Raw genomic sequence first — 12864 nt, forward strand, 5'->3', positions numbered from 1 at the left:
GTAGACGCGAGACGTCAATCGTGAAGTCTTTGGAGAAACTGGCGACCACGTATACACCAAAATGGCTGAGCCGCAGAAATTGAAAATGTTGCGGGAAAAATTGAGCCTGTGGGACCAAAGAACAACTCCAAAGGCCCCGCTCACTGAAAAGCAAAAAGATAGTTACATGGAACTAACGACACATGCAGCAAATAGACCTCTTCCGATCGAGGTAAGTGGGAGTTTTCACGAGACATGAAAACAAGTGACTAACTGTCCGGTGTGAATTGCATTGTCCCACTCGTATATTTTCCCGTTTGCTAGGCATTATGATTGTAGAAACATGGAATCCTGGATGGCCTGGCATATCATGCAGCCAGTCATGATTATAGTTTTCACTTCAATGGAAATTAAGATGAGAGTTGCACAAAGAGAATTAATCATGTTCATGTTCTTTTACAGTTTCGTACTGCACATATGATATGAAAAAAAACAACAACCTTTTTTGATGCTGAATAAAATTTTAAGAAAGTGGTAAAAATAGATCTAGAAGAAATAAATTTAGGGGTCTACTGGCGGTGGAAACTGGAAGATGTCATCTGGATGACTACTGCTCTAGAAGTCTATCAATCCTTGCATGTATTGCAACAATTAGCTGCTTACCTTGACCAAAAGATCAGTCTGTATCTTGTTGGGGATATCTTCCACGTAACCCCGGGACGCTCCGTGTCACAGTTACACACTGTGGGAGCGTCCTGAGTCAATAGAGTGCTATATCGGTAAGCTTGAAAAACATACACAGTCTGTCACAGATTTTCGCGCCTCCGTAAGTTTCGAATTTCACTAGAAAAAAACTTACTTTTATAGTATACATAAGATTCTTATCTAATTACTACCATACGTTCACCTTGTTCTTGTTCACACTGGTCCAATGATCTTGAAAAAAACGTTTTTTTTTACAGGTCCATCTCCTAGCTCCCCATCCCATTCACCATTTTCGAAATCAGTATGCAGTACACTGCGCACGTAAATATTCATGTGCTGGGCGGAGTCGCAATGCTTTTAGCCTTCTGACAAGGCCTGCGCGCGCGTACCCATCCAGAAAGCAACGCAATATACAGCGAGAGGGTTTGCCACAACAGTATGATACGGCCTTGCCATAAAGCTACAGCTGTACAGATGAATTGACGGCCAGCGCATGCGCACAAGTTTCAAATCCATTGACTGTATAAGATGTCGTTCTCCCAAGTTCCTTTCGACCGAGTCGTATTTAACTCATCAATTCGAGCAGAAATGGAATATTTGCAGGACCAAAAGTTGAACGCAGTCAGTCTTCAACATTATAACTTCACCTGTAAGTCTTCATATTACAGAATTTTAGCCATTTCATATTGATATTCAGGCGCTATACTTCGCCTGTCATGATCATATCTGCTACAATGCGCAGCCCCAACACTGCGTGTTGGGGCTGGTCGCAATTATCTTCCACGGAGACTGCGTCTGGCTTCACAGATCCCCTTTTAAGTTACACGGAGGAGAGTCGTAAATGTCAAAAAAAAAAAATATTTTAAAAAAAGATTCCTCTGGACAGACAGATTTTTCTGTCTACTGTTTACCTTGCCATGCACATATAGCCCTGAGCTAATGCTTTTTATGAACCTGATGCTGTGCCCATGGCCTATTTATTACATGCTGGGTAATGAACTGGGAGACATAAAGTAGATCACACACAATCCTTGTACAAACATTCATACACATCTTTCTTTTTTATTCTGTCTCCATTCATGTGTAGTCTGGAAACTCAGTGGCAGATCCAGAGGGGGGCACACCCGATGTGCGCCCCTCTTTTTTTTTCCGTTGAAACAAAAGAAATAAAAAGAAAAAATGGGGCGGGGGGGGGGGGTGCTGGCACTCCCTTTAATTTTGTAAAGGCACCTCCCCTTTATGGAATTCCTGGATCTGCCCCTGGAAACTGATTGTTTTGTACCCTTCTGTCGAGTTTCACACTTTGTCTGTTTTCTTTATTGGACATGAGCTTATGAGACAATGAAGAAGTAAGAAGACAGATGGTTACTTGACATTGTGTGAGGTTATTACAAATAATGGGCATTGATTTCCCTCACAAAATTCTAGTTGCCGCTGGAAGAGCCTGGCAGTTTTTCTCAGCAGCTTTCTCTGGCCCCTACGCCCCAACTCTCGCACAGCGGCGACTCACTGGCAGAGGGCTTTGCCTCACTGGGAATGAAGGATGAGAAGATTGACAATGCACAACAGGTTAGTACTGGCATGACGGACAGGTGCCACAATGACACAAGCATCACAGTTCTGCTCATAGTCACTTTTCTTTCCTTCATTTCTCTTCTCTGTACTTTTCCTATTTGGTTACCTTCTTATTTTTGTCCCCCATTCTCATTTTTTTTTTCTTTCTTTTTGTATTATTCCACCTTGTGTTGTCCTTTTCAGTCAAATGACATTCAAAATACTTGAAAGTTTTACATTATTTATTCCATATAAATGTGTATGCGTTCTGTTCCTTCAGTTTAAAAAAACAAAAGAATTGTTCCAAGCTGTAATGCTCAGAGGCCGTTGTCCAAGTCAAGCAATTTTAACGGGTCCCCTCCTCCTGTATTCTGAAAGATTTTTCATCATGAAATATATATATTAATTACATGATTATGTACTGAGAACTCCTGTTTATATGTCCATGATTTGCGAATCTGTTTTATATTGTCATACTTATTTTTGTTCTATTCAAGTGTAGAAATAAAACTTACTGAAACTGAAACTGAAACTAAAAAAATAATTGGGACTCATGACAATTTTTAGAAGCTCTATCACTTATGATGTTTAACAAATAACCATATTTGCATAGTCATTATTGATGATAAGCAAATTTACTCCTGAGGATGAGTTGGACATTCACACAATGCTTGTCATCAATGATAAGACTCATACTTAGTCATCAATGAGCTAAGCTCTCCAATATGACCTGGAAGGGTAGTGTGCCACATGCAGTGAACCATGTTCCTTGTACGTTGTATATTGACAGAAGAGGTTACCATTTTGAGCCACCACAAGTACATTGTAAGCCTTGTTTGCTTGAAATCATGTTTGGTGATTTGATTTGAGGGCTACCGCCTTTTTTGAATACTACAGTATGTCAACCCCCCCCCCCATTTCATTTTCTCCTTCCCTGATGATGATCATCATCTTAATTATCACATGTTGTTATCATTGTTACTAATTACATCTAGAGATTTACCCCCAGCATATTCAAAATGACCACATCGTTATATTTAAAATGACCACATTGTTATTTGTACTTTGTATTCATCTTGTTTGTTAGAAATAGATATAATTAAAGTGAACTGGAACAAAAAAAGACCCAACCTGACATCATTATGATAACTGTTTATGATTTTATCATTGTAGTTCTTTGACTGGTTCAACAAAGTGGAGAGCCAGATGGAGCAAGAGGAGGAACTATGTTACAGGTTGGTGCAAAGGGCAAAGGTCAAACAGTAGGCATGGTCAGACTGGCAAAAGATCAAGACGTTTGATGGGGTGGGGAAATCTCTCCAGTTGGAGTGGGAAGTTTGCGGTCACACTGGCAAAACTTCAAGATCATAAAGATCATGATCTTTTAAAAGGTCTTCAATGTTTTGTAAGAATGACCATGCCTGGTCAATATCTTTAACCATTCATGTTTGAATAGATCCTCTAGGGCAAGAGCTAATGTACATGGACATTTTGAAAATTTGTCATAAAATATTGGTAGACAGAATTTTCCTCTTTTTTTTTTTCACTCATCTTTTTTCATTTCATTAGCCTGCTCAGTAGCCTCAAGTGGTTCTCAAATGAGAGAGAGAGAAAAAAAAAAAACAATTTTTTTTCTTGTGTGTGTGTGTGTGTGTGTGTGTGTGTGTGTGTGCATATGTGTGACTCAACAGCTTGGTACCATTGTTTTAACAGGTTCTGCAAGTCTTTAGATGGCTGGCTTGCGTACATGTGGAATCCTAAATTGGAGGAGCAATTTTGCAAATGGCATCTGTATACACTTTTAGCAATACTACGAGATAGACCTTGCAAGTTTGTCCCAAGGATACACCACTTTCAACCTCTGACCTCTGTCTGACCTCTGACCTTTTTTGTCTGACCTCTGCCCTCAATGTACAGATCCTACTGCGAGCAGCTGCGTCACTACAAGGAGCAGTGCGACCTTGTGATGGAGGAAGTGTCCACTGCCCTTGACCAGCTCAATGACCTCAAGCGCCAGTATGTGCTGGTGTCCACCAAGACGAACGCCCTCCATGAGGCATGCGAGCAGTCCATGGAGGATCAGGTGAGCTGGGGTCTCTTTGTCCAAAAGTTTTTTATTACAAATGTACCTCCGCCAAGGAAAGAGGCTGTGTTTTCATCAGCATTTGTTAGTTTGTTTGTTTGTGTGTTTGTCTGTGTGCAAAATAACTCAAAAAGTTGTGAACGGATTTGGCTGAAACTTACTGGAAAGGTTGAGAATGACACAAAGAACATATGATTAAATTTTGGAAGTGATCCAGCAATTTTTTATGGATTTTATGGAATATTTTTGATATTTTGGCAGGTACAGTCCATGAACTTGCGAGTTCAACCTGCACATTTTTGAGATTTGCATATATGCACTAAAGTGAGGCGGCATGCAGCTGGAAGCTGATGACATGACAAAAGGCTTTATATTGGGAAATCGGGCGATTTTCAGCATGCATACTTGTGAAAATCACTGATCTCACTTGGAGAAAAAGATCAGTGGTGGAAATGAGCTGCTTGGCGGAGGTCTGCGCTCTCAGAGTGCTTCTCTTGTTTTTTGTATCATGAAGACTTCTTTTCCATAAGGTGCTAAATCCACATTTGATTGTAAGGAGAAAAAACAGGATTTTTGTTTCATATATGTATCTTTATGTTTTCATGCAATGATTTTGTACCCCTTAGAAGTACCCCATAATGGGATAAAGAAAATATGCCTCAGAAAAACCTGGGTGTCCACACTAACTTTTGAAGAATTAATATTTGGGGGGATTTTGTGGATTTAGCACCTTTTGAAACAAAAGTTTTAGCATGGTCATGTGCAACACAAAAATGTTGTTATAGTGACTAGTTTCTGTGACTTTGTATATTTTTCTGGGATGATTTGATATCTCTACACATTGTCCTCCTATTTCTCCATCTCTCCAACATATTTGTGTGCACAGAAGTGAAATTTTTTTATAGCTAATAATCAAGTAATAGGCGGGTCATGTGGAAAGCTACACAGCTAGGAATGCCAACCAACCTGGCCTTACTCTGAGGTCAAAGTGCGGTCAAGTGTGCACACGGGTTTCTGATTGGATTCAGCTTTACTTAGCACCTTTTGGGAACAAAATTCAACTTTTCATTACCTGTTTTCTCCATTTTCTCACAAGAACCTCAGTACTTTAGAAGGTTCACTGTATGGGACTGATAAGAATGAAGTTATTTCTGTAACAGAAAGTCCAATCTGATGAAAAATGAATTTAGCACCTTTTGGAAAGGAACTCTTCATACTGTAAAAGTGGATATTTTCGCGCGACTAATTTTTCGCGCTAGGCCGGGTCAAAAAAGTTTCGCGTGTTTTTAATGCCGCGGAATCAAGACATCACGCACAGGAACGTATGGCAAGCAAAAATATTCGCGTGTTTTTATTTTCGCGCTAGTTTCTGGTTGCGCGAAATGCGCGAAAATTTCAACACCACGAAAATTTCCACTTTTACAGTATATGAATATTTACTCATTTTAAGTACCTGGGACTTTGACGCTTGACATGAAAGACATTCAAGAAATTGGATGATTTGTATCTCGGCCTATTCAAACCTGCGTTTCACTACTGACAGATGTTGACAAATTGTGCAGGGCTTTCTATTTACTCTTCGACACTGGTCAATGCCATAACAAGATAGCAAGATGAAGATGAAGAGGAGGAAACAAAGAATGATATCATTTTCTAATTTTTTTTTGTGTCTTCCACAACATTGCTCTCGTATAGAAATAAAGATTAGAAAGTACTTAAAGGGATGGTATAGTATTGGTGGAGATGAGGATTTGGCTTTTAGCTTTTTGCGAGATACCAAGAAGCCACTTATGAAATAGTACAGAGTATGCCATTCTAAGAGGAATTCAAAGTTTATTTGATGAAAATCGGTTTTGGAATGACTGAGACATCCAAAAACAAAGTAAAAGATGGGTCCCGCCATATATTAGGATGCTCTCTTTTGGATATCTCAGCCATTTCAAAAGCAATTTTCATCAAATAAATGTTGAATTCCTCTTGGAATTACATGGTATTTCACATTTCAAAAGAGGTTTCTCATTATCTCAACAAAACAAAAAAAAAAATGTTAGAAACCCTGAAGTTAAGTCTCAACCAAAACTATACAATTCCTTTAAGTATCATGTTTTTGTATTTTTTTTATGTCAATTCCATTGCAGACAATGCTGGTGAATAAAGCAGAGGCAATCAGTTGCAAGCTGTCGTACTTCAACGAACTCGAACGAATCAATCAGGTATTACACCGAGCCATTTGGCAGCAGTCACAAAGTCCAACCCCATTGTTTACATTTTCTTTTCTTTTTACAAATCAATACCTTGTGCAGAAAGTTGCAGCTGTTAGCATCAGTGCAGTGAAGGGATATTAGCATAAATGAGTAAATCCAGCGAAATGTCAAGAGTTGGTTTGTGTAACTTTGTGCCACAGAGCATTTGAAAATCTGCGAGGAATGCTGTTTGTGCACAGCAGGAAGCTTTTAGCAGTGCAGATACATTAAATCCTGCCCCTAGCAGTGAGTGCTGATTACACAGGAAGAATCTGTACACATCCCCCCCTTGTTTTTTTAATGTTGTATCGGATGACTGTCTAGGTGGATTGTCTATGCCATTGCCATGATCTGTATTTCCTTGTCATAATTTCACCAAGCCTCCTCATAAGAATCCTTAGGTTTTTTAACATCTTACCCCAAAATTGGTTTTTGATGAGATACTGTTAGTAGGATGTACGTATATGAATTGTCTCAGTCAATAATATCAATTGTATTCATTCCTTTTCATTATTAGCAGCATAATTATTACCATCAATATGCTGAGTTTGGGGGATTGTATGTATCCGTCTGAGACCTATCAATTTTTGCCTCCTCTGAGTTTAGGATGATTTGGTATTTTGAGATTGGCTACCAATTGCAATTTGAGATTTCTGGTTAGTTTCATCCTCAGGTTTCAGTGCAATGTATTGAACATTGTGCAAAGAGCAGATGAGATGTAATAAGTAAGGTGAAATGTGGTTTGCCCTATCCCAACACTAGCCCAGATGTATTTTTGATCAGACAGGAATATGCTGACATAAATTGGATCTGTTATATCACTTTGTAATGGTGGTGATAATAGAGAGAACATATAGGACCTCATTAAATGTCAACTCTATGAAGCTATGAACCCAATTTATAATGGTATTCTTTATTTGTCAAATGTATTGATGCACCAACTACTAATCATCTTTTTATCTTGATGTGGTCACTTGTGTGGGTAAAATCACTTTTTGGGTACTACTCAGTACATGATATAATGCATTGTTTAGTATACCAGGAATTATTCAATGAACATTATATATTTGAAATATGTTGCATATAGAACAAGCTTCTTTGGCATTATCAAAAATAATGTGATGATGTACTACTATATTGAATGAGGGCTGAGACAGACACGAAGCAATTTGTGAAATCCTTGAAAACTTATGAAAAAAAAATCCTTTACATTTTTTTTTTCCAACATATAGGAAGTTTTGTAAAGCTTGTAGAGAGTCTCCTAGATTATGATTATGATTATGATTATGATTATATTACTGCAAATTATTATTATCATGATTATTATGATTATGATTATATTAATGTAAATTATTATTACCATTCTTGATGAGTGATTTGTCAGCACATCTGTTTTCATCCCCTCAGAAACTGAGTTCGCCGACATTCTCCGTCACCAACGAGTCCTTTGTGCCCCTCCTGTCCAAGTTGGACGAGTGCATTGCGTACATCATTGGGAACGTGAGTAGATGCTTGCCCATCACTTAGAGCCATTAGGAGTGTTCTGTGGGCCAAATTTGTGTTGGCGGAATCAGTGATGAGGGTGCTTGCTGTTGTGAATTAGTGATGCTACTTAGCAGTCGGTTTCTTTCAACATATGTGAAGTGAGATTTTTGTATTGTGTGCATCAGAAATAGACGTGTTGCAAATCTAAATCAGTCATGGGGGAGAGGGATCTTATTTTTTCATCTAAATCAGTCATGGGAGACGGGATCTTATTTTTTTAATGAATACTGTTGGTCTAATGTTCATTTGGTTCTTTCTTCGGATTTGAGGGATTGGATTATCTTTATCCATTAACAATTAGTTTCCAGACTTTTGTGCAGGGATGTGAGAGTTCAGTGTTAAATCTGATTGAAGACCTTTTATTCATTTTTTTACTCTGCCCAAAACTTTTGAAACTTGTTTTCATAAGTGTCAGATTTTTAAAGACTTTTTCTGCAAGTACTCTCACACCCAGTCAGTACCAGTAATTGAAGAAAGCACCCAAGCCTGTGTGCCAATTGATGAACATAGTACAGTAAGGGTTAGTACAGATATTCCTTTCAATAGCCAAAATGTAGGCAGAGAAGATACAAACGACTGTTCAACCAGTTTGCCTTGCTTGTACCTAAAAAAAAAAAAAAAAAAATCTAATTACTTCACTCCCCATAACATTGCCCACCTTCCTTCTTTTTCCTCTGTAGCCCCAGTACAAGGAGTCCGAGTTGTTCCAGGCTAGGTTCAAGCAGTGCCTGGGCAAGGCCTTGACCCTCATCAAGGCAGCTGTCTTTACCATCCTGAATGGTGCAACCCAGCAGGTGGTCCCCAAGGTAAAGCTTCCTCCCTCTCCCATACCGTTGTGACAAAGATACATGCTTGTAGTGTCAGAAAGGTTTTGTTTGACAAAACATGTAAAAAGATCTATGTATGCCACCAATGACAACAAAAATGAAAACAAAAACAACAATTTTAAGAACTGCTAACACTACCACATCTACAACCAAAACAACAACCACTACCACCACTACTACCTTTTCCACCACCCCTCCCTTTTCCTTCTCAGATTAGAGGATCATTTGTGTTAATTTTTTTTTCTCTCTCGTCTTGTCTTTGTCTAGGATGTGACCAACACTTCAGAGAATGCATTCACACTTTTCTACGGGAAGTTTCGCAGCAACGCGCCAAAGATCAAAGCGTTGATGGAGCAGGTGGAACAGAGACTGGACAAAACTCCGGAGTAAGATGTCGGGGAGGGTATGCAGGGATTCTCAACTTGAAATTTTGTGTCTTAATGTTGGCAGAGTGATAGCAAAGTTTCTCTCTGTGATTTATAGCATCACTGTAGGCATGTACAATCAATACAGTCATTTTTCGTGTGCATACTCACAAGCAAGTGTAAATAAGCATGCTCCGACTCATCCAATTGCCCTTTTCCTTAATGGCTTCAACCCTGAGGACACATCTTTTGTGTACAGTGAAACCAGGGCTTAAAAGCCAGTAATTCTGTGGATGCCTACACATGTGTATTCAAGTGCTTTTGTAGTGGCTGTGTCAAATAAATTCAGCAACCCCCACAACGTATCGGGGCAATTAACCCCCCCCCCCCCCCATATACTGGTTTAATGATGTTAAGGTTAGAGTAAAGATTAGTGTAAGGGTTAGGTTTAGAGTATAGAGTTTGGATTAGGGTTAGGATTAGGCTCAAAATTAGGATTAGGGTTAGGGTCAGGGGAAGGGGAAGGATTTGGGGTAATTGCACAGGGGGTAATTGCCCTCGACACCCTCCCCCCAAAAAAACATACAAACATCTGATTGCTTCCTTAGAACTAAATGAAATCCCAAACTATCACTTCCATCAGGTACAACACCCTCCTAGACGACTGCCTGCAGTGCTACTTCAGCAAGAGGCAGCAGCTCCTGGAACCCAGCATCAGGCTAGCCGTCACCGAACTCGCCAACAAGTACTCGAGGGACCACTGCGCCTTGGTGAGTCTCTGTCTCTCTCTTTAGATTTTGTGTCCATCGATGATGAGAGTGATGATGTTAATGATGATGAAAGGGAATGTGATGATGATATCGCATGATGATAACAAGGGAAAAGGTGATTTTTTTGTTGTTGTGTTCATGATCAGAGTGGTCTTCATTATGATATTTGTGGTGATTGATGGTAGTGGTGATGATGTTGACGATGGTGATGATGATGATGATGATGATGATGATGATGATGATGATGATGATGATAGGGATGATGATGATGATGATGATGATGATGATGATGACAACGATGATGAAGATGATGAAGATGATGAGAATGAGGTGGAGGAGGAGGAAGAGTGGGGAGAGGAAAAAATGAGGGGTAATATGGAGGAGAAAGAGGAGGAAGGGGTGCAGAGGAGAAGGTGAGGGAGAAGGGTGAGTAGAAGGGGAATGTAAAGGAGGAAGAAAATGATAAGGAGGATGTTTAGGAGGAGGAGATTGAGGAGGAAGAAATAAAGGAGCAGGAGGATTAGGAGGAAGAAAGCTGTTGAAGGGGTTGCAGATGATAATGCCAATGACAATAAAAGCAATAATGATATTGATACCGCAACTGGAGATGATTGTAAATATGGATGCTGGGCTAAACCAGCTATGAAGCATTTTTTTTTTTTCCTTTCAAAATTCTTAGTGTTGAATAAGTGCAGAATATTAATCTGCGTTAAAACACAATTGTCCTCTATTTCCTCCCAACAGGTAAGAAGTGGATGCGCATTCATGGCCCACGTATGTGAAGATGAATGCCAACTCTTCTACCACTTCTTCTCCAAGCAGACAGAAAAACTGGAGTAAGTGATTTTGGTTCCATACATGGTAGTAATAAAGAACAGTTTGCCACAGTTACTGTATATACCATTCCACTATTTGTGTATCATCTACTTGTCAAGACAGCCAAATTTACTGGGCCAAGAAGTATGAAATGCCAAATATGAATCCTGCGGTTGTATTTTGAAGAAAACCGTTGTCTCTAAATCAGACATCTCTTATTTTTTATTCAAGGACTGATGTATTTTGCTCTTCAATTCTGTTACTATGACAATATGTTCATATATATTCATATATTTGTCTAATAATAATAATAATAACAATAATAATAATGATAATAATAATTCACAATATTTGTATAGCACATTATCACATTTATAAATGTCGCTTAGCACTAGAAAAAAAAAATATTTATATATTTATATATATTTGGTTCCTTTTCTTTTGGTACACCATGTAGCGCGATGCTGGAGACACTATGTATGAGTCTGTACGATGTCCTCCGCCCTCTCATTATCCACGTCAACCACCTGGAGACCCTGGCTGAGCTGTGCGGTATCCTCAAGACGGAGATGCTGCAGGACCACGTCCAGGCAAATCGTGAGTGGACTTGCTGATTACATCGACTACAATATGTCGGGCCATAGTAGTAGCCATTGCGTGTGAGAGTAAATTGCATGCCATTAAAAAACTGCTAGGACACGATTTGATCATTATGTACTGGCAATGTTCTACATACCCACTACTGAATGGAGAGGGTGCTTGAGGAATAAAAGTTGGATACACCGACTTAGATTATTTTACACTTTTGATCTCAAACTACTACAAAACAACTCACTATCCCAGCAAATCGCGTCAGCCAGACAAATTTCTCCGTGGAGCTTCCCAATATTTTGCAAGCAAATGCCAAGTGGTGGAAGATCAATTTTTAGCCCTTCTGAGAACTATGTTTTGATTTTAAGTCAAGTGTCCACCATATTTCCATATTGTGGTTATACCCCTGTAGTGTGAGGGCATGTATTTCCTATTGTGGGAGATCTCTTTAATCCCCTACAATTTTTTTTTTTTTTTTGTCCTTTGAAATGTGGCAGCAACTGAGCTGGCAGCGTTCGCAGTCGTGGCCAATCAGATGCTGGAAGACGTGCAGGAGAGACTGGTGTACCGGACGAGCGTCTACGTCAAGTCCGACATCCTCAACTACAACCCAGCCTCAGGGGATCTGGCCTACCCGGAGAAACTTGAGATGATGGAGGTGAGGTTACCGTCGTTCATGTTGTTATTGTTGCGGTTGTGTCTGCTGTCATTGCTACTTTGCTTTTGTTTTTTTCTTTTACTATTTGCTGCATTACTTTTGCTGCTTTAGCTATTGGTGTTGCTGCTATTGTTGCTACATCAGGTGCTTCTACTGTTGTTGGTTTTTTTGTGTGTTGATGTTGCCCCCCAATGTTGGTAATGTTGCTGGTGTTGCTGTTGTTGGTGTAATGGAATTCAGTGCAACCAAACTTGCTCTAGTAAGTTTCCTATTTACTCTGTGCAGAGTCTTACAGAGTACTGTGATCTCTGATATTTCTTCAGCTCATAACACTCACTGAAGTGTGCTAACAATTGAAAATCCATTTACATTTAAAGTGTCTTGCAACTACCTAATATCAATTAATCCATCAATTGATTGAATCTGCACAAAATCAGAAAAGAATTTGCAAAATCTTGCCATTTTGAGAGAGAACTGGGAACTTTAGTTTTTTAAAAATGTGTTTCCAATCATTTAAAATGTTAGAAATAAAGAGTCTTTTGAAAGTTTTGCAACCAAAAACACTTATAATAGATGGTAAAAGATTACAATAAGAAAATGCACATCCTAACCTCAGACAAGTCATTTCTGGTACTTTATGTTTTAAATCTCTGATGATCTTTTGGTGGAAATGATTCCTGACATGAATATTCAAAAATAAGGAGAGGAAGGCGGGTTATTAAAACCAG

General features: G+C 39.1%; 1 protein-coding gene across 1 annotated transcript in view; it reads left to right on the top strand.

Annotated features, from left to right (window-relative positions):
• The first annotated feature begins 44 nt into the window (after nt 1-44).
• LOC140244506 (conserved oligomeric Golgi complex subunit 3-like) overlaps nt 45-12864 on the top strand; it is a 32633-nt gene continuing 19813 nt past the window's right edge. The window contains exons 1-12 of the mRNA XM_072324135.1: nt 45-211; nt 2113-2253; nt 3412-3473; nt 4156-4321; nt 6460-6534; nt 7972-8064; nt 8790-8915; nt 9204-9322; nt 9945-10071; nt 10816-10907; nt 11345-11484; nt 11976-12136. Coding sequence (XP_072180236.1) covers nt 62-211; nt 2113-2253; nt 3412-3473; nt 4156-4321; nt 6460-6534; nt 7972-8064; nt 8790-8915; nt 9204-9322; nt 9945-10071; nt 10816-10907; nt 11345-11484; nt 11976-12136 — 1452 coding nt within the window. The 5' untranslated portion in view covers nt 45-61. The remainder of the gene's footprint in view (nt 212-2112; nt 2254-3411; nt 3474-4155; nt 4322-6459; nt 6535-7971; nt 8065-8789; nt 8916-9203; nt 9323-9944; nt 10072-10815; nt 10908-11344; nt 11485-11975; nt 12137-12864) is intronic.

Source organism: Diadema setosum, chromosome 21, assembly GCF_964275005.1.
Source record: "Diadema setosum chromosome 21, eeDiaSeto1, whole genome shotgun sequence".
In the NCBI taxonomy this organism is placed as follows: Eukaryota; Metazoa; Echinodermata; class Echinoidea; order Diadematoida; family Diadematidae; genus Diadema; species Diadema setosum.